The 27,932-nt window shown below is 49.1% G+C and overlaps 1 protein-coding gene across 3 annotated transcripts in view; it reads right to left on the bottom strand.

Moving 5' to 3' along the window:
* Positions 1 to 1,238: 1,238 nt before the first annotated feature.
* Positions 1,239 to 27,932, bottom strand: part of Wbp1l (WW domain binding protein 1 like) — a 62,622-nt gene continuing 35,928 nt past the window's right edge. For 2 of the 3 annotated variants that reach the window (XM_055630106.1, XM_055630107.1), the window contains exons 2-4: positions 15,115 to 15,217; positions 6,365 to 6,526; positions 1,239 to 4,565 (exon numbers count right to left, since the gene is read on the bottom strand). In XM_055630106.1, coding sequence (XP_055486081.1) covers positions 3,826 to 4,565; positions 6,365 to 6,526; positions 15,115 to 15,217 — 1,005 coding nt within the window. In that variant the 3' untranslated portion in view covers positions 1,239 to 3,825. Of the gene's footprint in view, positions 4,566 to 6,364; positions 6,527 to 15,002; positions 15,218 to 27,932 lie in introns of those variants that run through there. The other variant, XM_055630110.1, reaches the window with a different exon arrangement.

Here is a 27,932-nt window from a genome sequence, read left to right as displayed (position 1 = left end):
CGCACCACTGCGCTCGGCTTCCCAGCGGCTTCAGAGCAACAACTGTCCTTCCGAGCTAGTGTGGTTTCAGCAGCAGTGCCTGGAAGGGACCTAGCAGTTTAGTAGTAAGGGGACAGCAACTATTTCAGTGGAGTACCTAGAAGCCAGGATCAATGACAGGGACAAAGGCCATGCCTAGCTAACTCAAACTCTCAAATATAACGGGGCTTACTACAGGCTCAGGAGGACAATACTTGCAGCCACTAGCCAGGGGAGTAGGCCTGTGGTGAGCACACCTAGGAAGCAGGCGCCCCTTCTGTGAGGGCGGAGAGGCTGCACATGTCACGCTTCGCCGCTTGCAGTCACCTCAAGAAATCCTGATGGGCACCCTTCCTCAGCAGACGCAGCAAGCTGCTCTCAGTTCAGTGTCCTCTGACTCAACAGTTCAAACCTCGGGTGGCCTTCCACTACTCCCGTAGTCTCTCAACCTGTGCCAGGCACATCTCACTTGTCAGCTATTCCCCACAGGTATGCACCTGCCATTTCACCCACGAGCTGCAGAGAACGGGGTGCTTGGCTCTGGCTTATGTTACATTTCCTCAGCTTCTGTCATATGCTGGGTACAAAACAACTCGGCATTAAAGGCAGAGTGTGGTGGCTCTCCTGCAACCCCAGCATTAGGAGGCTGAAACAGGTGGATAACCGTGAGCTAGGGCTCTGTGTGAAGTTCCGGCAAGTCTGGGCTACAGTGAGACCCTATCTCAAAAGAACCTAAAACCGGGGCTATAGAGATGGCTCGGCAGTTTAGAGCACTGTTCTTGCAGAGGACCTGGGTTCAATTCCCAGCACTTCCATGGCTGCTCACAGCCATCTGCAACTCTTGTTACAGGGCATGATGCACTCCTATGGCCTCCATGAGTACTGTGTGCATGAAATAGAGTCATACACAGGAGAAACACCCAATACATAAAATAATAGTAAGAAAAAAAAAATTTAAAACCCTAAAACTAATTCAACTTTGGGGAATCTGCAAAAAACTTGTCTCTGCTTTTTGGGGTCCTTTTTTTTTTTTTTAAACATATTTAAGAAATGCCACAAAGTATCTGATAATAGAAAAGGCATTTGAAGGCAATTCCTTCTGCCAGCCCAGGACCCTGTCCTTGACTGCTCTGTCACACCATTTGGTCTTGGTATGGAGGTCTGCGATGGAAGTCTGAGGCAGAAGTAAAAGGGACAAAGTGTGGCAAGGAAAACTGCAGTAGGATGTTTAGGACTGATTTTATTAGGGTTTTCTCACAGTGGTTAGAGCCACTCTGTCTTCAGAACACACCCAGACCCGCCCAGGGGAGTCTGGGCAGCTGAATCTTATTGCTTAAAATACACATATTCACAATAACTGACAGACCGGGATGTGCCTCACACAGGAATGTGTTAGCGGCTGCGAATCTGACCGTAGCACCGAGACCTCTGCCTACCCACCTCCTCCTGTTCACCTGGAAACCCGACTCAGCCAAGTGTCCCTGACCCCAGCTCACTGTCTCCAGGGCTCTCTCAGGGTGGCCTGAAGCAGCAGGGGCCGGGCTACGGCGGCACCGTCATCTCGGTGGGTGCTCTCGGGCCAGCTCCCCTGCCAAGGGCCAGAGCCCCGCCTCATCGCCACTGCTTAGCTAAGGAGGGGCTTGTTAGAGGAGAACTACTCTCCTCTGAGACACTTGAGTGAGCTGAGTAGGACTTTAATGAGAAGGCAGCTGGAAAGGCGTGTGGGGGCTGCAGCTCGGGCCCCTCTGGCCACACACCAGCCCTCCGGACCCTGGCAGAGGAGGGGCGCGCTTGTGGCGCACCAAGGTGTCTGCCAGACTCCTGGTGATCCTGGGCAGGCAGATGTCTGGGCCACAGCTAGTCCACGCTTGTCACTCAAGACTCAGTCAAGCTTCTGTCTGAGAGCAGCAGAGAGAGGGAGACTGGTTCAGAACGTTTCCATGTACAGGGAACAGAATGCAGGCCTCTGAGTGTCCGTGGAGCAATGTGCAAATCGCAGTGGTGAGCTGAGTAAGAAGCCTCTCCCTGGCGGGCAGCGTCGCTGGCAAACACAGGCGCTGCCGGCAACAAGGCTGCTGAAGACACCCAAGTACAGTCAGACAATTGTTCAGTAAACAGTAAATGCGTAAAATAAATTACCTTGAGAGGGCCATATGTGCTCCGTGGTTAATGTGAGCAGAATGACCATTCAAAGTATCTTCACAGGAACACAGGGCTGGGGGACAGACAGACACACACGGACACACACACATACACACACGGACACACACACACCACGTCATCCAACATCACTGTGTAGACTTCACTTTTGTTCAACGAGGATTTTGGTTTGCGGCATCCGAATGCAGACGTGCATTCACCTTCCAGCCTTGGATGTGTGTTTATATGGACTTTCTCCTTCCTTCTGTCCTTTCTCACCATAATGATGGTGCCGAGTCTATGGATCATCATTCAAGAGCAGGGAAGGAACCGTACTCTTTGCAGGACAGGGCTGGGTGGGGAATGTTTGTCTCAGCTGCTTCTACGCTCCTTCTTCCTATCAAAGCTCAATGGGGTCTCGGGAGCCAGACAATAGTGACCAGGCCCTGACGTCCTGTTGGAGATGGCTGTCACCTCCTGCCCAAGGGACTCTTTACACAGGCTGTACAGGAAAGTGAGTTAGGCCTCTCCAACAGGCTAGGGGGAGGGGGCAGCCACAAGAACCACAGATAAAGTGTTCCTTCTAAGTGGTCAGTTTAAAACAAACAAATACACAAACAACAGGCTTAGTCAAACTCAAGAGAAAATACTGAGAACCAGGCTACTAGGCTGCCTTGCCCAGGACACACAACTCCCTCAGCCCATCTGCTTACAGAGGACGAGGAGACAGAGACTGCAGACTGCTCAGGATGGGCAAGGACCACCAATCACCCGTGGGCATAGACAAAGGGCAGAGGTGGCAGAGGCTGTATCTCACCAGCCATCGGACTTAAGCCTCCATTCCCAGAAGGCCCAGGGCTACCACTACCAGGCGTGCTCACACACTCTCCACCTTGCCCACAGTAGCCAGACTCTTGGAAACTCAGCCTAGGGGAGAGCTACAAGATTCCCTTGTCTAGAGGAGAATTCTTGCTGGCCTACCGATGCGGTCTGGTTTCCAGCTAGCCTTTGTTATTTGTTTTTAAAGAACACAGTATAACCTTCTGCACCTGAACTACCAGACTGAGGCCAAGGCCTGCTGGGAAGGGACCCCTCTACAATGCACAGATGTGTACTTTCCACCTGGGGCTTGTCAGAGCAACAAGATCGTCACCAGCCTGTCCAATGGCTCTCACACTCCCACAGGATTAGACCAATGCCAGCTCTGCATAGGTGACAGCCATGGGTGACAACCCGGGCCCCCGAGGGTTTCCTTTTTTACTCGGGGCCAAGATAAACTGTCTCTCCCAGACTGAGACACGGTTTTCTTACAAATCCACTCCGTCCTGAGACCCAGCTTACAGCACAATGCCAACCCCAGTCACTGAGGGCTTTCCAAACACACGTTTCTTAGCCAAGCAGGTAGGTGAGCTACAAGTCTGAAAAGAGGGGTGCGGAATGAGTCACAGAATCAGCTTCTCAGTTTCCTACAACACTGTGCTTTTGTGGGGGGAAAAGGAGCCATCCACATCCCAAATTTGTACCTGGAGATGTGGGAAAGTGGGACAGAAGGAAAAAATAAAATAAAAGGCCAGAGTGGCTGTACCACTTCTGAAAGTCACTTAATGCTTCTTTGTGGGTGTCCCCTACCCTGGTTTCTGTCGCTCTCCGGTGCAGGCAGGGCCTGTTCTAGCTGGCGGAGCCACTGCGCTTCGAGTTCGGAGAGTCCTGTTCATTGATGGTGTTCAGCAGCAGGCACGCGGGCGACCGGTGGGGGTGCCCAGGCTCTCGGGCCGGGTCCTCAGAGGACAAGCAGAGCCCTTCCTCTTCGTCAGCGGGAGGCCGCACGTGACAGCTGTCACAGAAGTCCAGGGGCCCGTCCAGGGCATCATCGATGAGCGTACTGAACTCTTTGAGGTCATCATCGTGGTGGCCCTGGCTGCACACGCACACCTCGATGCCCGAGTCACCTGTGAATCGGCGGTGCCGGCCGGGGGTCTTGTCTTTGCTGTCGGGGGGCACACTACCGTGCTCAGAACTTGAATCTCTCAGAAGCTCCTCCTTACACTCCGAATCCCTGTCCAGGAAGGGCCCCGGGGCCAGCTCCCCGAGGCCGGCCACGGAGTCGCCGGACTCCATTCCTGGGGCTTTGGTGGCCGCCGGGCCGGCGGCGGGCACTTCGGGGGACTGAGGGTCAGCGACACTCGGGGGTCTCGTGCTGCTTCTGCTCGGTGCAGACAAAGGACTGCTCTGTGCTCCCTGGGAGCCCGGGGGCGGGTCGGCGCCTGGGGGGCTGCCGCCTGCCGGGCTGCCCTGAGGAGGCAGCAGCTGCTGCTGTTGTAGCTGGAAGGCACTGTACGGTGGGGGAGGAGTTGGAGGTCGGTTCACCACTTCCTCATAAGGAGGTAGTAAATAGTTTGGCAGAAACCCTACAACGGGGAGGCGGGGGGGGGGGGGGGAAATTACTGCACTGGCCAGCATCCTAGCGAAGTTCCCCCTACACATGCCATTGTCCCCTCCCACCCTGGGGCCATCAAGCCTCGGCTCTGGCTGTGGCTCTTAGCAGTGGGAAGGGGAGGAGAGGCCTAGGGCAGCGGCTCTCAACTCCCCCTAACACCGCTGCGACCCTTTAATACAGTTCCTCACTTTATGGTGACCCCAATCATGACATCATTTTTGTTGCTACTTCGTAACTTGTCATTGTGCTGCTTTGGGAATTGTAATGGATCTCGGGGTGCGGGTGCTTCAGCTGCAGTGCCCACAGAGGCCAGCAGAGGGTGCTCGAGACTCGGAACACAGGTGACTGGGATCTGTCTGGTGCTGGCCCCACAGTTTTCGCTCAGACCCTATCCTCCACCAGTTGTTAGGCCTCGGCCAAGGGCCCTAACATAAGCCTTCTACATCCTTTCCCTAGCTCCACAGATGTCTCCTGTTCCAGGGTTTTCCCCTGAAGGTCTGAAATCTTCACTGTAGTGAAGGTGTGGCCTCCTTCACTACAGTGCGGCTCAAGACGATCTGGAAAGTCAAAACCCAGCTCAGGAGCGGTAGGTCACAGCCAAGGGTGAGTGAGGGACCTGTGACATGAAGGCTCCTTAAAAACACACATGCCAGGTGGGCTCCCTTCTGAATGTGACCAAGGCCTTGAGGCAGGTCATCTCATTTAAAACCCCAACAGAGGGCTGGAGAGATGGCTTAGAGGCTAAGAGCACTGACTGCCCTTCCAAAGGTCCTGAGTTCAATTCCCAGCAACCACATGGTGGCTCCCAACCATCTATAGTGAGATCTGGTGTCTTCTGGTGCACAAGCAGAATGCTGTATAAATATTAAATAAATAAATCTCAAAGGAAAAAAACAAAAAAACTTAACTGGGCACAGTGGCACATGCCTGTAATCCCAGAACTCTGGGAAGCAGAGGCAGGCAGAACTCTGTGAGTTTAAAGCCAGCCTGGTCTACATCCAGGACAGGCAAAGCTATGCAGAGAAACCCTGTCTCCAAACAAACAAACAAACAAAAAACCTGAAGCTGCTAGCACTTATTGAGCACTTACTATATACATAAGGCAACATACTCAGCAACTAACCCTTCTAGCAACTAACCCTTCTAGCTATGGAAGTCCAAACTTTTGCGACACTATAATTTGTATAATGTGCCAGGTGGCTTAAGACAAGAAGCCTGGCTGGGCCTCCCTGGATCACGTGAGAGGACAGGTAAGTCACCAAGTTCCTTGGCTCTCAGACAGTCCCAATACCACCCTTCTATCTGCCCCCTTCATGAAGACCCTACAAGGCACAACAACAACCCAAACAGGCAGAACTCAGGTTGCTGAGCACCAGATCCAGCAAGCGCTACACCCCAAGCCTCTAGCATCACACTTCCAGTGACTATGTACCTGAAAAAATCCAGTTCAAGGCCATCCTCAGGCTCCATAGGGAATCTGAGGTAAGTCTGGACTACACGAGACTCTAAATTAATGTATGTGTGTATGCATGCATATATGTGTGTGAATATATATGAGCCTGTTAAAGGAGCAGAGACCTGGCTGCTTGGGAATGACCCTGAGGCTTGGGAAGCACAACTGTAGCCTGAGACACTTGTATGATCCTCTATGTGACAGACCCAGGTAGGGCTATGACAGGGCACCCCTCACCGGGGTCCTGGCCACTGGGAAGCGTTTGGGTCTGGGCTTTGTGTGACTAGGCGCCTGAGCGTGACCTGTGATGTACATACTGAAGTAAAATGGCAGCGCTGAGTAATTGTGGGCTTCCCGGTAAGCGATCAGGTTGATTTCATGCTGCCGCTGCTGGGCCTGAAGGCGGTGCTTGGCTCGGCGGTGGTGGCAGACACAGCAGCAGCTCAGGATGATGATGATGGTCCACACCAGCCAGAACCCTGGGGGTTGGGGAGGCAAGACAGAGAGGCACACACCCAGTGAGGACCAGTGAGGTGGACGGCGGCTCTTAGACAAGGTCTACACAGTGCCCTGAGGCTGGAGCAGACAGCCGGGCCTCACCCTGTCACTCTATGTCAAGCCACACACGCAAAATGGAAGATGCTTGGGAGAAAAGGAAGGGAGTGGCCAGGTGAGGAGGCCACCACGGCAGCACCCCGGCTGGCTCTGTGGTTTGCATGTGGAAGGCAGCAACGAGAGATCGTGAACAAAATGATTTCTTCTGATTCTCCCGCCCAGGGACAAGATGAGGGCTTTTCCTTACGACTGCGCCTTTGTGAACGACAATCATTAAACAGAGAGATGGAAAAGTTTTAATTGCCTCAGGCCCCGCTCTTCCCTAGAGAGTGTAAATGACTTCCTGCCCCTCTATAATCCGGTACAATTCCATCTCCGCTGCCTGGACAATCCGCTCCCCACCCCTTCAGCTGTGCAGGCAGAGGACTGCTGGCAGCCTCCACCTCTTCCTCAACCCCCACCCTCTCATTTCCCACTCTCTCAGAACACCTCAAATCTGAAATGTGGACAGAGAAGGCTTTTAAACACCTTGAAAAGTTAATGTTCCAGTTTTGCTTAAACATGTATAGATACATATGGAAGAAAGCCTGAAGGAAAAACACAGGAGTAACGGCTTTAAACGTGTGTGTATGCTTGTGCCTGCCCTGCTGTTCAGAGGATGTAGGCTCTCCTGGAACTAGGGTTGCAGAGGGATGATCGTGAAAATCCATATAGGTGTTGGGAAAGGAACTGAGCCCGTGTTTTCCACATGAGCAACAAGCGCCCTTAACCACTGAGCCATCTCTCCAGTCCCAAATGATGACATTTCTAAAAGAGATGGCATTACAAGAAATTTAAGCTTTTTTCAATTATTTTATTCTTTTAAATTATGAAACTAGAAAAAAATCAACTTAAAAGTTACCCGTGACTAGTTTTACTTTTACTGGCTTTTTCTTTTCTTTTGTTCAGTTTTTGGTTTTTCAAGACAGGATTTCTCTATGTAGCCCTGGCTATTTTAGAACTTGCTCTGTAGACTAGGCTGGCCTTGAACTCAAGAGATCTATGTTCCTCTGTCCCCTGAGCACTGGGATTATAGGTGTGTCCCATCATCTCTCAGCTGGCTTTTTTTTTTTTTTTAATGATAAATTTATTTTTAAAAAGTAATGTGTAGGGTGCATTTGATTAAAACACATTATATACATTCATAAATTCTCAAACAAATTTTAAATATCCATATGTATGTATAATGTGTGTATAAATGCAGAGGTGTGCATGCCATAGATCTGTGGCAAGAGGTCAGAGGTCAGGGATCCCCTTCCACCCTGCGGGTTCCAGGGATGGAGCAAGTCTTCAGGCTTGCACGGCGAGTGCTTTTACTGTGCTACCTCACCAGCCCTGATAAACCCAGAGGCAGACTGGGAGCTGAAGACTAGTCTGGGCTCCGTGGGGGGGGGTGTTTCCAACCAGCCAGGCTCACCTGTTGAGACCCTGTCTCAAAACTCAGCACGCAGTTCCCAGGACCCACATAGCATGTGATTCCACAGCTCCAACCCCATGGCCCACACTCATGTGCACATAACCACACATAATTAGAACTAACAAAAGCAAATCTTTCCTAAAGTCAGCCAGGTAGGGACTGGGGTATAGTTTAGCAGTAGAGTGCTTGCCTGCTTAGTGTGGGCAAGGTGGCTTCTAGATCCCAGCACCACAAATCTAGAAAACGAATAAATAAAATATAGGCCAAAAAAAAATTTTTTTTAAAGTGAGCTAGTGGGGGTGGGCATCTGAAAGCCACTATTGGTAAAATGCATTGGTTTTCAGGGCCTGGGTTATTTGTTTGTTTTTTCCCTAATTTTCCCAGGGTGTACATATACATCTCTATAGTAAAAAGAGGGTTTTTGTTTTTTTCCTCAAAAATTCATCTGATAAATAATTTTAAGACAAGCGGTTATGGGAACGGGAGGAGATATTTTTGTTCACTGTCTGGTTTACTGTCACTGTTTTTATTTTGAGACAGGGTCTCATGTAGCACAAGTTGGCTGAACTGTCTCCACATTGCATTTGTGTTTTTATATTATTATACCGATATAGACATATAGGCAGAGGTGTAGTGTGTGTGTGCGCGCGCAGGCATGTTCATGGCTCGTGGGGGTCAGAGAACAAGTTTGGGGTGTCAGATCTAGGCTGTCAGCCTTGGAGGCCTGTGCCTTTTCCTGCTAGGCCACCTCACTGACCCAGAAGAGGACAATGGGTTGCCTGGAGCTGGAGTTACAGCTGTGACCTGAACTCTAGTCACTGCAAGAGCAGCAAATGCTCTCAGCTGCTGAGCAACCTCATCATTTCCCCCTGGGGATTGAACCTGGTACCTCAAAGATGCTGACTAAGCTCACGACTGCAAAGCTCTCTGCTCCCCAATTCCCACCCCACCTCACAGCTCAGCATTAAAAGTGCATCCATTCCCTCTCTAGAAAATAACGTTAGCATGTAATGTTATTTTTACTTCAATCACTTCCCCAGTATTTCCTCGTTCTCGACATTTTCTGTGTTATACATGATCCAAGGCATTAGTTTCAGCTTTTACAACATTTGCATTAAGCTTAATGGTGAAGGAAAGAAAACCTGGCCAGGTGTAGTGAGGCATGCCTGCAGGATGGAGGCAAGAGCCCCAGTTTCAGGGCCAACCTGTGCTATGTAGGGAAACACTGTCTCAACAAACAAGAGAACTCCCCTGCACCGCTTTTCCTGACTCTCTCCCTTTGGGTGCACAGGCAGGCCCAACCTTCCTGCTCTGCGTGCTTGGGGGAAGTTATGAGACAAATCCCATCTACTGACGGGAATTACAAGCGGCATGTCATTTAGAGACGAGGGTGTTTGTGTAAAACTTTCCATCGCTTGGCACTGGCGTTCCAGCCTTTGAGACTCTGGCTCCAGGCTCCAGGCTCTGAGACATGCTCAAGTGGGATCAAAGCCCCTACTCCACCTTCGACAGACACACAGTAAGAGTGAGAAAACAAGCAAACAAACAAAAATTGCTGGGTTTGGTCACTAGAATCTTGGATATGAGGGGCTGGAGAGATGGCTCAGAGGTTAAGAGCACTGGCTACTCTTCCAGAGGTCCTGAGTTCAATTCCCAGCAACCACATGTGGCTCACCACCATCTATAGTGAGATCTGGTGCCCTCTTCTGGTGTGCATGAACACAGAACACTCATACATAAAATAAATACATTTAAAAAGAATCTTGTACAGGCAGAGGCAGGCAGATCTCTGTGAGTTGGAGGCCAGCCTGGTCTACAGAGCAGGTTCTAGGACAGAGAAACCTTGTCTCAAAATAAATAAATAAATAAATAAATAAATAAATAAATAAATAAATAAATAAAATAAAAAATCTTGGACATGTTTGTTCCTACAGCAAAACCTAGCCTGCTCTGATTGCCACAGTGTGCTTACAGGGTTTTCTATGTGAGATTTAAGTATTTACCAAGAATTGTTTCTAATAAATTGTATTACATTTTTGTTTATGCTGTGCTCACACACTGTACATGTATGAAGGTCAGGGGACAACATAGTGGAGCTGGTTCTTTACTCCCACCACGATAGTCTGGGATCAGCAGTTAACAGCCGAGCCATCTCATTAACTTCATGAGGAATCTTAAAAGGGATTCTTCATCTAGAACAAGGCTGAGGTCCACTTAACTGATGGAGCATTGGAAGCGCTTTCTTTTTTCAAAAAACACAAAATGAAAAAACTAGGAAGACCAGAAAGCTAGCAGGGAAAGCAGTGAATGAAACGCAGACCTTTGGTGAAGCATACACCGACTTTCCCTTCTCTTTCATTCCTTTTCCTTGTGATGCTGGACCAGGCTGGCCAGCAAGTCACACTGGCAGCCCTGGCCCGCATTCTCCCTCTTGACATTAGGAGGAGGGAAACTAACTCCACCACGCAGAGGCTGTGTGGTGGCCAGTTTGTCTCAAACTGGGTAAACCACCTCTTAGTCTCTAACCTAAGACTACAGGAAGAGTCTGTGTGCAGATCAGAGCAAGGAAAAACACAGCATCTTACAGCACACTGGGAGTTGGTCTAGGGACAGAGAAATGGTGGGAAGGCAGGCTGTTGTGGCCCATACACACTGGGCTGTCCCAGGAATCATGCTAGTAAAGGCTGTAAATTGACTGTAGACAGGGATGGGATATTAGATTAGTCCCAGTTGGGTTAGACTAAATTTTAATATTTTAGCTAGATTTAAGAAACAAAGACGTAGGTTTTATTATTATTATTATTATTATTATTATTATTATTATTATTATTTTCAGACAGGGTGTTGCTATATAACTGTGACTAGCCTCAAATTTTTTGGCAATTCTCTACTCTTAGTCCTGCCCAAGTTATGATCTTGTAGTGCGGAGCATTTGTCATGCTAAGCTAAACAGAAAACAGGGTTTTAAAAACAATCACAGTCCCATGTAGGAACTGAGTCATGGGCCCTAGAGGTCACGACAGCCTTGGGAAAGCACCACTCCTCAGATGGCAGGAAATTCCGTGCCAGGGAGCCAGAGATACTATAGTGAGCTAGCTCCCTTCCTCTCACGTGACAGGGTCGCTCCCTTGGCTCTGACGGCTCTCATCAGGAGCTCCTGCCCTGGTGTTGCTCAAAAGCTCTGAATTTGGGAGATGAAGATTTCCACAGGCTTTTGATGTCATCCAAACTATAAGGCAACTGTCCTGTAGGGTGACCACAGCTGCTCAGGTTCAAACCTCAGTTTTCAATAACCTACGACCTTGGAGATTTTGTTCCTATTCCCCTTGTGTGTAAAATGGGGAGAACAGACGTCCTCCCAGCCATGCCTGTGGACTGTGCAGTCTCTGGCGTACTAGTACAGCTGTTGCTCTTATGGGCACGAGCACAGATGGGATGGACTTCTTGAAATCCTCTTTGAAGCCTCCTCTAAAACTATTCCATAAAAAACATGGGTTAGGATCAAGTCCAAAGTCTGCCTCTAGGTTCTGTTCTTGGCAAAATTCTGTGGAAAAAACAGGCCACTCCTATTTATTGAGCCCCTGCGGTGAACAAGGTGCTGTGTCTGCTGATATGAGCTGCCCTGCTCTGACCATCCTGCCAGTATCCTGGGGCCTGGACCATTAGCGAGCTGTGCTTCAACAAGGGCTTCGAAGGAGGCTCCCTGCCAGTCTGTGTGCTCAAGAGCTAAAAGCCGTAACATCATCATAGGGTGCCCTGAAAGTACAGTCAGCTTCTCATATAGTAATTAAAGACACAACGTGAGTAGGTATTAGAGGGTTGGCATTAAGTGGATTGGCTAATAGTCTCTTTGACGTCATCTGGGGAAGTCCCACCGCCTTTTCTCTCAGCTGAAACTCACATCAGGGAAACCTGATTCTTGAGTAAAAGTCCTCCGAATTAGCTCAGGGACAGAAAATCCAACTTTGGCTTCTCCCAGGAAAATGTGTCCATAGAATGGAAACAAGCCTCAGACAAGAACTGGGAACCCTGGCGTCAGGCTTTTTAGCTTTGAGGGCACACCTGAATTTCTGGGGTCTCTTCACTCGATCTGTTTCAGGGAAATTAAACATGTGCAGAAGCCCTTTGAGACTCAAATGATGGGTGCTCCTCTTCCTTCTAGCCCTTGGAGCCCCAGAAGCGGGAAGTGAGGGCAGTTCCACCACTTCTGGCCACAAACAACAGATTTCTTGATGCCCTGGCTGACAGCAGTCTCCTGTTTGTGTATAAATCCCATCTACCCTTAATGCCCACTTCAAAGGCCACCTTTCCCTTCACAGCGCCGAGATCTTGTCTGGCCAAAGCAAATTCCTTCTGAACAAGACCCAGCAGCTGTGGCTCATGGACTTCACACTTCTGTGCTGCCAGCTCACATTGCCATCTCCTCTCTGCTTGATCACCTCCCGGTGCAAGAATTATACTCTCACTCAGGGCATGGTGGCGCACGCCTGCAATCCCATCACTTGGGGAGGCAGAGACAGGCAAATCTCTACAAGTTCGAGGCCAGCTTGTTCTACAAAGCTAGTTCAGAATAGCCAAGGTACACAGAGAAACCCTGCTCACCCCATCCCCTCCCCCCAAAAAACAAAAAGAATTATCCCCTCATGCCATTTCTAGAACACAAGAGGCCATGGCATCAATTAAGAGCTTTCTAGAACTGCAAACTCTCAGGTCTAACTCAGACCTGAAGGGGACGGGGCCTGGCAATCTGTGTTTAAACAAACCTCTGCTAAGGGACTGAGGTCTCAGGCCCCTGGAAATCAGGTTGTTAAATGCCTGACAGAGACTTAATCCAAGCACCAATGCAGGTTTCTGGGGTCTCAGCTGCTGCGCTGGTAAAACAGGAGTGTGAGCTCTCACCTCGCAAAGCCCAAGGACTGGTTCAGATTACAGCACACTGAAAACCAGCTGGACAGAACTCAAGGTCAGCGCGTGCCTGTGGGCCTGCAGAAGGTGCATACGTCAGTCCTTGGGACACAGGTAAATTTAGGTTGAAGGGCTGGTGGGAACGGCATTTCCTCCAGGCCATCCTTGTGAAATGAAGAGGCACCTGGTCTGACCCTGCCAATGATTCCTGGCTCGTTTCTTCCTCTCCCACAGAAAGGGGAGCAGGAGGTAGGAAACGGACTCAAAGACATACTTTGGCATGCCTGGCGACACCGAAAGGCAGCTAGAGGAAACACAGATTAAAACCACAAAAAGTGTCTTCTTCAGCACTGGGAGGCAGAGGTAGCTGAATTTTGAGCTCATGACCAGCCTGGCTACATCACAATTTCTAGGCCAACTAAATGCAGAGAATGGGTCTTAAACAAACAAACAAACAAACACCAAAAGAAAAAAAAAATAGCAAGTGTAGTTTTGCTAAGAACTTCATAGTCATTCCAACCCTCAAGCCTCCTCCTACATACTTCTTACAAAGACTAGGCCCCCAAATACGAAAGGCAAGGGGTTTTCTGAGGAACAGAAAAACATGCACTGGGCATCTCCTGCCCAAGAAGCCACCGCTGGGCACAGCCTGCGAAATGTCTCACTCTGTGGTCCCCCTCCCTCCAGAACTTGGAGAGCCTTGAGATGTGTACAAAGGAGTGTGCGCTCTATTGAGCCTCCTCCCTTCTCTAGCTGACTGTGACTGGAAGGTAGAGAGGCAGAGCCCCTTTCCTCAGACAATCTCCCTGCCATTTGCTTCCCTAGTCCTTGCCACTGGCCCACCTCTTGGCCCTGACTTTGGCAACCCACTTCTGGTGGCTACTGAGTCTCCTTCCTTCCCCCACCACCCCCAGCCCAGGAGGCTCTGTCAATCCCAGATGGGGCCATCAGCAATTCCATTTCTTTCCATAAGTTATGCCGGCTGGGCTGGGCCCCAGAAAAACAAGCTGGAGCTCTGTGTTTTTTTTGGCAGCCCAAGACTTCGCCTTTTGTTTTGACAAGGGGTGGGAGGCAGAATTTGAAGCCTGTGGTTATCTGCATTTTAAGGCATTTAAACCCAGTGAGTCCACCTGCTCGGACTTGGTGTTCTTTAGACAGTTTCTCAACCCCACCCCATCCTTTCGCCATTGCTTGTAAGCATGGAGGCCTGGTGGGGATCTCAAAGCCCTGTCCTTTCCTGCAATGAATGCCTGTGGGTCGGTGGCCTCAGTCCTGGAAGGGTGAGGGTGAGGAAGAGGTCCTGTTCGAAGGGCCCACCTATGCTGGCTTTAAAAGGCTACTGCATTTCACACAAAGAGAGACTTCCCAGCCAGGAGTCCAATTTCCTTTCCAGATCAACGTTTTTTTTTTTTTTTTTTCTTTTGGTTTTTGTTTGTTTGTTTAAGACCCATTCTCTGCATTTAGTTGGCCTGTAAATTGTGATGTAGCCAGGCTGGTCATGAGCTCAAAATTCAGCTACCTCTGCCTCCCAGTGCTGAAAAATACACTTCTTGTGGTTTTAATCTGTGTTTCCTCTAGCTGTTCTCTGACTGGGAGGACTGGGTGCAGAGAGAGAAAGGGAAAGGGGAAGGACATGCATGGGCTGACAGGTCAGTCCCACATCTGAGTTTATGCAGAGGTATGGGTAAGGGATCGGAATCCTCTGGGGAACGGCCCCGTTGCTTCTTCTGAGAAACAGCTGTGGGAGCTCCTGCAGCGTCGTTCACCTGGGACTGCTCTGCCCTAAGGACACCATCCTCCCACTCTGTCTGTTCACCTGGGACTGCTCTGCCCTAAGGACACCATCCTCCCACTCTGTCCTGTCTGAGTTCTAAGAAGATCAAGGTACAAAGTGTGTCAGGCAGAAGCCCTGCCTAAGGACCCCCAGAGAGGCGCAGGCTGCATTCCCCAGTCCTCAGCCCACCGTGCCCAGGGGGGGCCCAAGCCCTCCTCCTCTAGAAAGGAATCACGTCTGGAACCAGGAACCAGATTCTACTCACCAACACTGTCCCCAAGAGAATCAGAAAAGGCTGGCCAGCCCGCGGTTTCCCAAGGAGCAGAGGCAGTAGCCGGGACCCTGGGACGCCAAGAACCCCCTGGGCAAGGACTTACACCAGAGTTCATAGTAGTAGTTGCAGCACTGAGACTGTCCACAGCAGTGTCCTGTGTCACAGGTGTAGCTCTGATTGTTGGTGCCCACACAGGCTTCCTTATCCTACAAAATCAAGGAGCAATGGAACATATTACACCACAGCCTGGACCCACCTGTCCTTTTCACCCGCTTCCTCCACCTGGCCATCATCCGTCTGTCCCCGACCCACTTCCAGCTGGCCATCTGTCTGTCTGTCTCCCAACCAGCACCAGTATTTATTAAGGAAACATGATAAAAAAGAACCACCCAACCATGGCAGAATTGAGAGAAACAAAGGCTTCTTTATGAGGGAAGGGTCATAACACACACAGCCACATGGTAAAAAGCGAGGCTTCCCTCAGACAAGTCAGGGGAAGGGTGCCGTACTCTATGTTCTAGGACAAGGCCTTCATACGAAGGGTTCAACTCAGTTGTTAGGAAAGTGATGGTTCCGGGGCTAACAGCAAATGAAATCACTTTTCTGTGAAATTTTCCAGAATACTGGGTGCAAACAGGACTCTGGAATTACCATCTAGTCAGTCACTGCAATCTCCCTTCCAAACTCCCTCCCAGACTGTTTGCAGTAAAATTCAAAAGCTGGTCTGAAAGCAAAACCCAGGCTGGAATGCAGCTCGGCGGGCAGAGTGCTTGCCTAGAATGCACGGAACCATGTGTCCGGTCTCATCACTGCAGAAGCCACACACGGTGGTGCGCACCTGTCATCCCGGCACTCGGGGTGGAGCCAGGAGGGTCAGAAGTTAAGATCACCCTGGCCTACACAAGATCCTGTCACAAACAAACAAACAAACAAACCCCTCCCCCAAATAAACAGATAAACAAACAACCCATAAAACCTTCTCGGAGTCTTCATCCTTTAGAAAAAGGGTGGCAAGCCTACTCAGATGGTCTTGTGCGATTTCAACGGATTAGATCCCTTTTACCTACGATCTATTCAGAGTCTTGACCTGATGCAGGATTCATACTGTCCCTTGCCAGGGCACCTTCATAAGGGGCTCACTGAGTAATAATGAAGCACTTTGCCAGATTCTAGTCATTGCACTGGGGGGTAAAGATGGGGGTGAACATTTTTTAAATACATTTCATGCTTTAAGATCTGAAATACCACCGTGGCTACATATGTAAGCCTAAAACTCAGAAGGCTGAGGCAGGAGGACTGCTTTGAGCTCAAGCCATGCTAGGACACAGGGTAAGGGGACATCTCAGAGGAGGCAGGGACGGGAGATAGCTCAGTTGGCAGTGGGCCTGCTGTATAAGCATTGGGACCTAAGTCAGAATCCCCAGAACCCACATAACAAAGCTGGGTGTGACAGCGCGTTGTGAGGGAGGGGTGTATCAAAACACCACGGACCTGACAGGAGCTAGGGCTTTCGGGTTAGCCAGCCTAGCTGATTTGGTGATCTCCAGGTTCAGCCAGAGGCCATCTCAGAAAAACAAATGGAGGGAAACCGAGACAGACACTTAATGTTGGCTTCTGGCCTTCACATGCACACCTGTGCATAGACACATTAGCTTCTACACACACACTATGAATCACACACTAGCTAACCTTAAGCCAACCTCAGCTAACAAATATTTTGAGCAACTTCAAATGTATGATGAAACTCACACATGTCACCTGCCGTATCTGGCTCCCAACGTTTCATTTACTACATCAGTCTGTGCCAAGCACCATCTTGGGTAAATGGGACACAAAGATAAAGTAGACATTGTTCCTATCTTTAACAAGCTCAACATTATGAAGGAAAGCCCTGCTCAGGCAAAGAAACTCAACCGGGAGGGTTGCATTTGCAGCTCCTGCCCCTGCCCACGGCGCACACCCCAGCAGATGGCTGCCAGGGGAAACTTGAGCCACATGGCCGGCTCCGACACTGGCCACAGGCATCAAGGAAGCACTCTGGTGAGTGTCTGTGTCTAGAGGCCAGGCAGCTAAGGAGGTACCTGCAGCTACAGAGAGAAGACAAAGAAAGGGCAGAGCATAGACCAAATCCCTCCCCAGTGCCAGTTTCTACCACACACCCTCAGGCTTTCGCAGTCCTTCAAAGTCTTCTATTCAGACCAGCAAGGCAACTCAATGCCTAAAAATGCTTGTCACACAAATCCGACAACCTGAGTTTGATCCCCCAAATCCATGATGGGAGGAGAGCACGCCCCCCCAAAGTTGTCCTCTGACATCTGTATGTATGTGTGCTGTGCCATGTCATACCTACACTCACATACACAATAATAACAAAGTTAATTTTTAGAAAAGGACTCTTATGCCTCAAGATAAACAAGTTTCAGAAGGAAACACAGACAAGGGTGGTGAATAAGAGCCTCATAATACTGCAGGGTTCTTGGTTCTTGCTTTCCTGAGCCCACTGAAAGCAAAGAAAGCCATCTAGCAGGTAGCTAGCTGCCCAGCTGGAGGCCCCTTCAGAAACACTGTGTGTGAGGAGAAAGCAGAGCTGGGGCTGAGGCATCCTCCAGAACCAGCCACACTGGCTTCAGAGCAAACCACTCCTCTCCTAAGGACATCTCAGTCTCCAAGCTCACCAAGCCCTGCAGTGCCACTGTCTCGGCACTAGTTTACAAAAGCAAGTTCAAAGCAGTCACATCATTTTACGACAGGCCATGTTTCCTCTATCCTAGCAAATGAATCCAGTAACCCCTCTGCCCTGGGGAAAATCCATCAGAGCAGCCATAGGTAGCCAACTGGTCCTACGTGAGGCACACAACGAACACACTTGAAATTTAAGCAAGTGACACCCTCGTGACCCAGCGGTGACGGCTTTGCTCTTGCCTCTCCCACACTCCGAGGCAAGAGGCCTGTTACAAACAGGACCCCACTCTGCCTTGCTGCCTGCCTGCACTGCAGAGCTGCCCCGGCCTCCCTTGACCCAGTTCCTCAACCCACTTTAACCCGGACTGCCCAGCTCCCCTCAAATGCAGACTCCCTGCGGTCTGCACAGGCCACTTTGCAGCATGGGAAAGGGAAGGGGGCAGGCAGTAATGAAGCCAGGGGGTGGGCCAGAGGCTGTTAACAGGGAAGACTGAAGGAGAATCGCCTAGAAGAGAAGCAGACCCCTTCAGCCAGACCTGCGGTAGGAAAGAGACCTGTCAGGCTCGGATTCCATCTCAGCTCTGTCACGTCAGAGGAGCAAGCAAGACTTTGGTCAAGTGATTTGATGGCCCTGGCTAGCAAAAAGGATCTGTAACATCTTTGATCTCAAGGCTTTTTTGATTGCTTGGTTGGGTTTGGTGGATAAAAGTGAAGATCTTGTGCACGCTTAGTACAGGCTCTGTCTACAGTTTTCATCAAACCCACTGCCTCGTCCCAACTGCGACACAGCATCCTTGAGCCAACGCAAAAGCTCGTAAAGCCCATGACTCCTCTCAGGCCAGCAGCCTGGGTGTGGAATGCTGCCTGGTGCTCTTCGGTGCTCCGTGGCAGCAGCCCAGGCACAGATCACCATGGAGGGGGTGGTTCAAGACCTCTCGGTGGCTCAGCACCCAGAGCCCAAGAGTAGCTAAAAGTGAGTTGGATCTGGGTTCAAAGCCCATTCCTGCTTGAGGTTTGTTAGGAGTGCAGCCTTGGGAAGCTGACTGGTGGGCTGCTCCCGTCACCATTCTTCTCTGAGCCATGACTACTGCTAGGCATGGAAGACCATCCAAGCAGCACTTTGTCCTTCCCCGGCATTAACAAAAACAGGGCAGCCTGCTGTGGCCTCCTGGCACTTCACGTACAAGAGAAAGTAGAGAGCACGCAATGGAAAGGTCTGGATGAGAAATTCCTAGCACTCTCCGTGCCTCTCCAAGCCTCCCCCCAGGCCCTTCAAGCACGGAACCCACATGCTGTCTAGGCCCAGGCCTGAATGGCAAATCTCCCTCTCATGTCCTTTTCTAGATGGTGAACTGGAGAATGGACTGTGATTCTCCTGAGGGCAGGACATCACATGGTACTGTGAGTCGACAGCCACATGATCTCTCTAAGGAAGCAGGGCGAGCTGAGGGAGAGTGTAAGGGCTGGGGCAAGCACTGGTGCCAGCACTGTTCTAAGTGCTTTCTACACTGTCCTCACTGAGATGTCAAAGAAACGACAAGTAAGCAGTGACGGGAACTGAGCCCCAAAGGGGCCAATGCCTCTTGCCCACAGCCACAAAGTTTGGAAGCAAATCCAGCAAGCCCGGCTGCATGCAGGCCCTGAGCTTTGAAGCGTTCAGCCTCCCTGGGTGAGTGATGCCTTACTGCTATTTTTCCATTCTTAGCTGACAAAATACTAAGGGTTCACTTCATGGAAACGACAGTGGCCAGGACCAGTGTGCCTCATCTGCAGGAGCAGCCACATGCCTGAGACTCCGCTCTTCTGACCTCATAAAGCTACAGTCTGACTCGGCAGAGAGCAGAACAAGTTCATCCCAGAGAGGGATGGGATGCGGGCAAGGCCTTCGTTCCTCTCTGCAACATCTACTGACAGCCTTCAAAGCGATGAAGCTTTCAGGAGGGAAGGCCAAATCAAGATGGCCTGGTCAGGATTCTGGGAGGGACACAAGCTTCCCTTGGGATGAAGAGGATGATCAGAAAGTCTGTAACTACAGGAAAGGCACGGGGAGACGGTTCCAGCACAAACAGGCAAACTCCCTTGGCTATGAGATGGCTGGAGAAGTAGGGAGCTTAGGTGAGCCAGGGCCTGACAACACAAGGAGACAGACCAGGTTGACATGTTTGAAGTTACCCTCAACCCCCTCAGGCACTGCAGGCACATGGTGCACAGACATACACTCAGGCAAAACCCATACATATAAAATAAAAATAAAATCTCAAAAAAAAAAAAAAAAAAAAAAAGAGAAAGAAAGAAAGAACAAAAAAAGAAAAAATGCAGTCACCTTGTCTAGGAAAGGCATCCAAAACTCCACATAGAAAAGAAAAAGAAAAAGTAAGAGAAACAGAGCATATCAAAAAGGAAACGTAAAAACTAAGTGCTCTTGGGACTAGAGAGATGGCTCTGTGGTTAAGAGCACTGGCTGTTCCTCTAGAGGACAAAGGTTCAATTCCTATCATCCATACATGACTCACAACTATCTGTAATTCCAGAACCTTCTTCTGGCCGTAATAGGCACTGCACGCGTGCACACGCGCACACACACACACACACACACACACACACACACATTTTTTAAAGATTATTTATTTATTATGTATACATGCTGCCTGAATGCATGCCAGCAGAGGACATCAGACTTCATTATAGATGGTTGAGAGCCATCACATGGTTGCTTGGAATTGAACTCAGGACCTCTGGAAGAGCAGACAGCGCTCTTAACCTCTGAGTCATCTCTCCAGCAGCCCCCATACACATTTTTGAGAAGTGCTGTTACACAGAGGTCTTCACCTTAAGAAAGAGTGGTGATCTGCAGGTCTGTTACAGGGCCACGCACACAGTCCTGGCTACACAGACTCTGACCAGCTCCAGAAGGCACCAAACAAAACACAGTGGTACAAAGAAGAAGCAATCAAGGTCGGCATGGGACTGCTGAGAACACTCTTCCAATGGCAAAAGGCTGAACAGGCATCTTTTGCACAGATGTAAAAAATTATCTTGTTTCTTTGGTGGCAGCAATAGGCTGTGGGACTAACCATGTCCTCCTTAACAGTTGTTATAGTAGTTGCTATTCTTAGCTGAGCCACTGTAAAGGTCAGTTTAATCAACATCAGCACTTTCTTAGTGCCAGCAAAGAAAGAGACACTGGGAAGAAACGGTTCTTCAGGGGTGGTTTTAATTTGCCAATTTATGGGGCTGGAAAACCTGGGAGCAGCTGGCTGAAGCCAATGTCATCATCACATCCTTAGGAAAGGACTCAAGTTATAAAGGGTAAGAGTGAAAACCAGGAAAACTGACGGCCTTCACCAGTGCTAAAGTGTACAGGACCCCCGCTGTCTTGGCTATTTGATAGGAATGACAGGGAGTGCCCATTTCTGGCTCTCCCCGCAGAGAGAACAAATTTCTAGTGGAACTATTCAGCAGCCACCTCCCACATCACTTAGCTCTGACCAAATGCCCCTTACATTAATCAGATGCCAGGCACCGTGCAGGACGCTACAGCTATGGAAATGAGCAGGGAGTAGGGAGAGGAGGCAAGTGTCCTCTTGTCACAATAAGGACAGGTAGGCAAAAATTCTCCTATGAAATACTGGCTACACAACAACAGTGTTTTAATTATACAGCTGAGCTTGCAAGGAAGACTCCCCAGGAAGCAAAAATTAGAGAGAAACTAGAAACCAGAAATGAGGCCAGACCTTTCCAGTTACGCTGAAAAGTGGGTGAGTTATATGATTTGGGGTAACCTGAAACAGGGAGGTGGAGCTGAGGCCCAGTATACAAAGATGGGACCCACTGATTGAAGGTTGACAAACCTTCAATCCCAGACCTCAGCAGGCACCAGCAGGTGAAGCTCTGTGCTCAAGGTCAGTGTGGTCTACACAGCAAGTTCCTGGACAGGCAAGGCTACATAGTGAGAACCTGTTTCTAACAAAACAATACAAACACATATGAAAAAGAGATGGGACCCTCAAAGGGAAAATACAGATCAGAAAACGAAATTTAAAAGCTCATAGTGCAAAGTGGCAATGAAAAAGATCTGAATGGAGAGGGGGAAATTTTCCTCTAAAAATCCATGGTCACAAGGCCTTCTGCTGTTTTTTTATCAAAGTCTCAATCCTTCGATTTTACCAAGAAAGACTTGGGAGCCAGAGGCTGGGGTGAAAGCCTGCTAGCTCAGAGGGGCAGAGAAAGCACCCAGCTGACCCTGCTCCTCAGCTGGCGTCCAAGAAGCAACGCTCCCTTTGCCCACACTGTCTAAAGACCTCCTTTAAACTGTCTCCCCTCTACTTCCTGTGCAGCTCTCCACTCATCCTCTTGACAGCATCTTCCTCTCCGCTGTTTTTTTCTTAATAATCCTCTGTTTACTTCCTGTCAACTGGTCACTTGCTCAGCCTCTTGACTTATGGTTGACTTTATTTAATCCTGTTTACAATATTTCAGCAGAAAGCTCTTGGATTAAAGGTGAGTGTTAACACCACAACTAAAAACAGGCTGTTTTTTTCCCCCAGTAAATAATACAACTTCAGGATTCACAATGTGATCAAACATGTTTTAACAGCTTTCCCTCAAACTAACATGAGACTTGTCCTGAATATATACTGTCTGAAAATCTTCAAACTAAAAATGTAATAAAAAATTATTCCAGGGCCAAGTGTACTGGCACATGCCTTTAATCCCAGCATGCAGGAGGCAGATGCAGGTAGATCTCTGTGAGGCCAGCGCGAGTCCATGACAGCCAGGGCTACACAGAGACACTCTATCTCAAAAACAAAACAAAACTAAACACACACACATACATACACAGGAAACTAAACTAACAAAAATTATTCCATAGCTGAGCATGGTGGTGTTTGCCTGAACCCAACTGTCAGGAAGGTCATGAGACTGGCTAGAGTGAGACCTTGACTCTGAAAAAAAAAAAAAAAAAAGTGTTCTTGGAAGGGCAAGATGGCTTGGTGGATAAAAGTGCTGCCCAGCCTGACAAACTGAGCTAACCCCTAGGACCTACATGGTGGAAGGAGAAAACCGACTTCTGGAGAATTATTGGCAGAGAGTTCTCAGGTTAGCAATAGACTGTGACATCTTGCAAAAGAAATACAAAATCCCAAAGAAATCTAGCCCAGAAGCACAGTGCTTTATATTGTGATGCTAACGTGTCATCTTGGGGGACAAATGAGAAATAAAGGTTCTAGTTGAATAGTGATGTTTTTGTGTGTCAGGGTGATAAGGGGTCAATTGTGCTGGCTAGTTTTAGGTCAACTTGACATAAGCTAGAGTCATTCTGGAAGTCAAATTAAAAAAATGTTGCCACCAGACTGGCCTGTGGGTAAGACTGCAGTGCATTTTCTTAATTGATGACTGATGTGCCCAACTCACTGTGAGCCTTGCCACCCCTGGCAGGTGGTACCCTAAGAAAGCAGGCTGGGTGGGTGGGGGTCTTGGGGAGCCCTGTGGGACAGACTGCAGCGGAGTGACCATCAAAAACACTGAGAGCATCCTAATTTCCTCTGATCATGTGAAACTTACATTCATCAACATGGAGTACATGCAAGAGGCCCTCAAAGGGACCAAGAAAAACACCATCTCCCCTACTCAGTACTGGGTCATCTTTCTGCCTAAGGGGAAGGGTGCCACACAGTCCTTCATGATGCTGTTCTAATGAGAGACTGTGAGGTCAAGCAGTGTTACGGAAACAGTGAAGGCTGAAGCAGGTGGTGGCTGGGAAGGCTCACAGCAGGGGGCGCCACAGAGCTTGGCAACAGATGCTCGGGTGCTATCCTCAATGGAGCCTATAGGTATCCTTACAGGCCCACCTGGGCCTATGTCCTTCCCCCACCAGACAACAATGGAATGTACCCCTGCCCTCCTGGCTACCCCTGTTCTCCACACACACCATGGGATACTTACAGCTCCCACTGCACACTATCCTGGGCCCACGAAGCCTTCAGTCATCAGCCCTGGTGGCCTCTCCTCTCCTGCAGCTGAGGCCAAGGTTACATAAACTGCTGCCATCACCCATTTCAACCTGGGCAACCCACATACTGTCTACACCGTCCACCACTACCACCCTCCTGGCCCCCCAGAAGACAAGAAGACCCAGCTGACCCTGTCCACCTCCCTGACTCTTCCTGATGACCCCTTCCTGGGCCTCCCACAGAGGGGCATCTGGGATTCCAGGAGGCGAGGGAGGGCCCAGTTCTTCCTGACCTGTGAGAGGCTGCTCGGCTCTACCAAGCTTCCCTTTCACCTTGTCTGGGACTCTCAGCAGTGCAGGATGACCCCTGTCCTCGCTGTAGCAGCTCCTCCCTGCAGTCCAGCCCCCTCAGTCCTTGTACCCCATCTCTTGGGCTCATCCCCTTTGGCCATGCTCCAGCCTCAGCACACTACCACACTTGCTCTCTCGGTTACCTCCAGGCTTTGGGAATTTTACCCTGAATTCTCAGTGTTTGGTAGCATCAGAGGCAAAACCACTGTGGCAGAGAGGAAGCCCTTCTGCTCCTCTGCTAGCATTTCTGGAAATTACTTCCCCTCTCTACTCTCCCCTTTACAAGAGGAGGCAATAGAGAATATATGTCTCCCCATCAGGCCCTGTGGTCTGGGAATGAGGACCTCCAAGCATGTGACCTGTTACCTGCCACCTGCCCCTCTGTAAGCTTCACAGCCCCTGGATGCACTAAGATTTGCTCTTATTCCTGGTCTGGACACAAAAAAATGAGGACATGGTTATTTAAAGAGAATTCCCTATTTATTTGACACATACACACACAAATCCAGTTAATATATTAATGTGAAATAAACCTTGTGTGTACCTTGATTTGTTTGCTACAACTGTGAAATAGTAAGAAATGAAGTAACTGAAAAAGAAAAGCAAGCAAGCAGGCTGAGCAAGCCACGGGAGCAAGCCAGTAAGTGGCACTCCTCCACAGCTTCTGCGTCAATTCTTGTCTCCAGATTCCTGCCCCAACTTCCTTCTATGATGGACTGTGGTGTGGAACTGAAACCTGAAGTGAACTCTTCCCTCCCCAAGTTGCTTTTGGTCATGGTATTTTATTATAGTGATACACACAGTAAAGAGTCCCACAAATAATGCTCTACTGAAGATGAGTTTGCAAGTAAAATACACGTGATCCATCATCAACAAGACTTAAAAAATTCAACAAATAATAGGATGATACCAGCTGGAAGGAAAAAGAACTTATGATAATAAATTGGTCAGAGAAGACGTAAAAGGTTTCAGCCAGGTGTGGCCACTTATGCCTATAATTCCAGCACTCAGGAGCCTGAGGCAGGAGGACCACTATGAGTTGAACGCTAGCCTGAGGTACGGGCTAACACCCTATATAGGAAGAAGACAGAAAGGAATATGAAAGAAAGGAAGGGAGGAAAGCAGAGAGGGGGGAAGGAGGAGAGAAGGGAGGGAGAAGAGAAGGAGGGAAGGAGGGAGAAAGACAGACTGGAATACAAGAGATGGGCAGCCAGTGGTGAAAGCCTGGGTACACTCCCAGAACCCAGGTAAAACCCAGCAGATCTGAGAGGGGGGCACCTGAAATCCCAGGGCTGGGCATCTGGGAACAAGTGGGTCCCTGGGGCTCATGCAGCCGGTCAGCCTGGGGGGTTCTAGGCAGAAGAGAGCTTATCTCAAACAAGAGGGTACAATGGTGAGCAACCAAGGCTACCCAGGGTTGTTCTCTGCCTCCATGCGCACACACACATGCGTGCGTGCACTCCCTTTTACATTTGCTCACCTGCACATGAACACACACAAAGAGAAGCGGTGGTTTCAAAGAATCAAAGCCCAGAAGAAAAGAATACACCCTGAGAAAAGAGTGTTATCAAAGGACAGCTAGTGGCCAATGCTTGTTTCGGCAGGACAAATTAGAATGATACGGAGGTCAGAATGGCCCCTGAGAAAGTATGACATGCAAAGTCATAAAGCATTCCGTGTCTTTTGGGGGCGGGGGGGGGCAGATCAAGAATGAGAAGATAGATTTGGAAAAAATCATCTATAAATGTTAAAATGCAGGGCTGAGGCGATGACTCGGTGGTATTTGTTACCAAGCCTAATGACCATAGTTCCATCCCCATGACCCACGAGGTAGAAGGCAAGAGCTCTTGCAAGCTGACCTATGACTTCTACATGCAGACTTCCTACCCATATAAAATAAATAAATAGAATTTTTAAAACTTCAATAGAAGGGTTACACAGAGATTTGACAAAGTAAAAAAGGATTAATAAACTAAAAAGTGTATCTGAGAAAATTACCCAGCGAAGTGTGTGTTATTCAATTAGGAACAAAAAAAAAAAAAGCATGGAAACAGGAAAGCAAGAGAATGCCCATGAAGGAGAGGGGAAGAGAGGCAATATTCAGAGGTAACTGAAAAAAAAAAAAAAAATCCAGAACATTGAAATATGAAATTTGGGGGCAGGGGGGAATAAGTATATCTAGGAACATTTTATGAACAGCACAACAAAGAAGATTTTAGACACAATCCTCATTAATCAGCTTTACAAGAATAATGCAACAGAAAAGAGAACAGACATTTACATGGAGCACAAGGAAATGCCAAAGGGCAGCATGTGAATTAAGCCTTGAAGAACAAGATGCTGGATGGATGCTGCTCTAGGCTGGGGAAGCCAAAGCACACTCAAAGACACAACACTGGCTGTTCTCGGGGACCTGAGGAGGGCGGTGTGGGTGGGTGCCAGGACTCAGCAGAGGCCGGAGCGCCGACACTCTGAACAGTCCCTCCAACACCACCCAGAGCATGGCCTCGGCGAGTCTCTCCCTTAGGTTACAGAGATTTGAAAAGACTTAATGATAGTTTTGAAACTCTCAGTTACTTTCCAGCTGCACAGTAAACAATAAAGTAATTTTTCTCCCATTCTTGAACCTAGGAACAGCCCTCTGGAGAACAGACCGATTCTAGCACTGCCCATCCACTGGTGCAGAGTTCTCCTGATTCCGGAACTGGGACCAGAGAAGAAAAATCTTCCATAAGACAGATGAGAAACAAGAAAAGGCAGCAAGCAGAATCTTCAAATCCTGAAAACGCAGACCCTTCAGGGCGAGCCCTTTACCTTTAAGTCCTTGACAAAAGATCAATAGGTGGTTATAAAAATTATTTTCCAAAGCTATATGGATTTACTTAGTGGGTTTTTTGGATTGTTTTTGTAGGCAGGGGTTGGGGTCTAGACAGGGTCTCTCAATAATCCCGGACCTCTGTACACCAGGCTGGCCTTGAACTCACAGAAATCCACTTGCCTCGACCTTGCATTTGCTGGGATTAAAGATGTGTGTCGCCATGCCCAGATACCTGTGTTCTTAACAGCCAGAAAGTTACGAGCATGTCATCATCCCTAATAGTGATTTTTACGGCTATGCAAAAAGCTAAGAGAAGAGTGAGAATGTGCTCACAGAACTCTCTCAATGGGGTAGAGGGAAGAGCCAAGCAGGGTCCTGACCTGTTTCCTACACATTAGTCTAATCTTCCTTTCTTCCATAGCGAGACTGTCATATACTAATTTCGTATCCTCCGCAGTATACACCATGCCTGACAATTACTCTTTAAGCTTTGCTAGCAAAGGTGAATTTCATCCTTTCTGACAGAACAAGCTACTGCTACGATGTTAACCAAGACTCAGACTTGTGTGTGCACAAAAGAATTGGGAATGGATTTTTAAGCTGTTTGGTGGAATTCAGCAGTCCCCCCCCCCTCCCCCCAGAAAAAAACAGCCTGGGATAAATCAGCGAGCTCTGCTGACAGGCAGCAGGCCAGCCTGATAAGATTCAGTCTCACAGCTCAAGTCTGACTGTGGGTTCACCCCTTAAGGGCTCTGCCCAGGCCTCACTCTCTAGATACAAAGTCAAGGCCCCTCCCTAATGGGTAAAGCCAAAGCCTGGAGTCAGTGACACACTAGCGAGTGCTGAGGGAACAGATGTGTGCTAGCCCCGGCATTTACTAAGGTAGAGTAGGAGCCTCTGGGGTCAGTGACTGAAAACTCCTTTCAAAAACATTCCCTGAGCCAGGTACGATGGCACAGGCCTGCAATCCTAGCACCTGAGAAGCAGAGGCAGGAGGATGAAGAGTTCCAAGTCATCCTTCTCTACATAGCAAGTTTGAAGCCAGACTGGGCTACACAAAACTGTCTAACACACACACACACACACACACACACACACACACACACACACACACACA

This window comes from Psammomys obesus, unplaced genomic scaffold (genome assembly GCF_907164565.1).
Source record: "Psammomys obesus unplaced genomic scaffold, mPsaObe1.curated_primary_1811, whole genome shotgun sequence".
Classification (NCBI taxonomy): Eukaryota; Metazoa; Chordata; class Mammalia; order Rodentia; family Muridae; genus Psammomys; species Psammomys obesus.
Note: the sequence above shows the minus strand (reverse complement) of the source record. Positions and strands in the feature narration are given on the sequence as shown.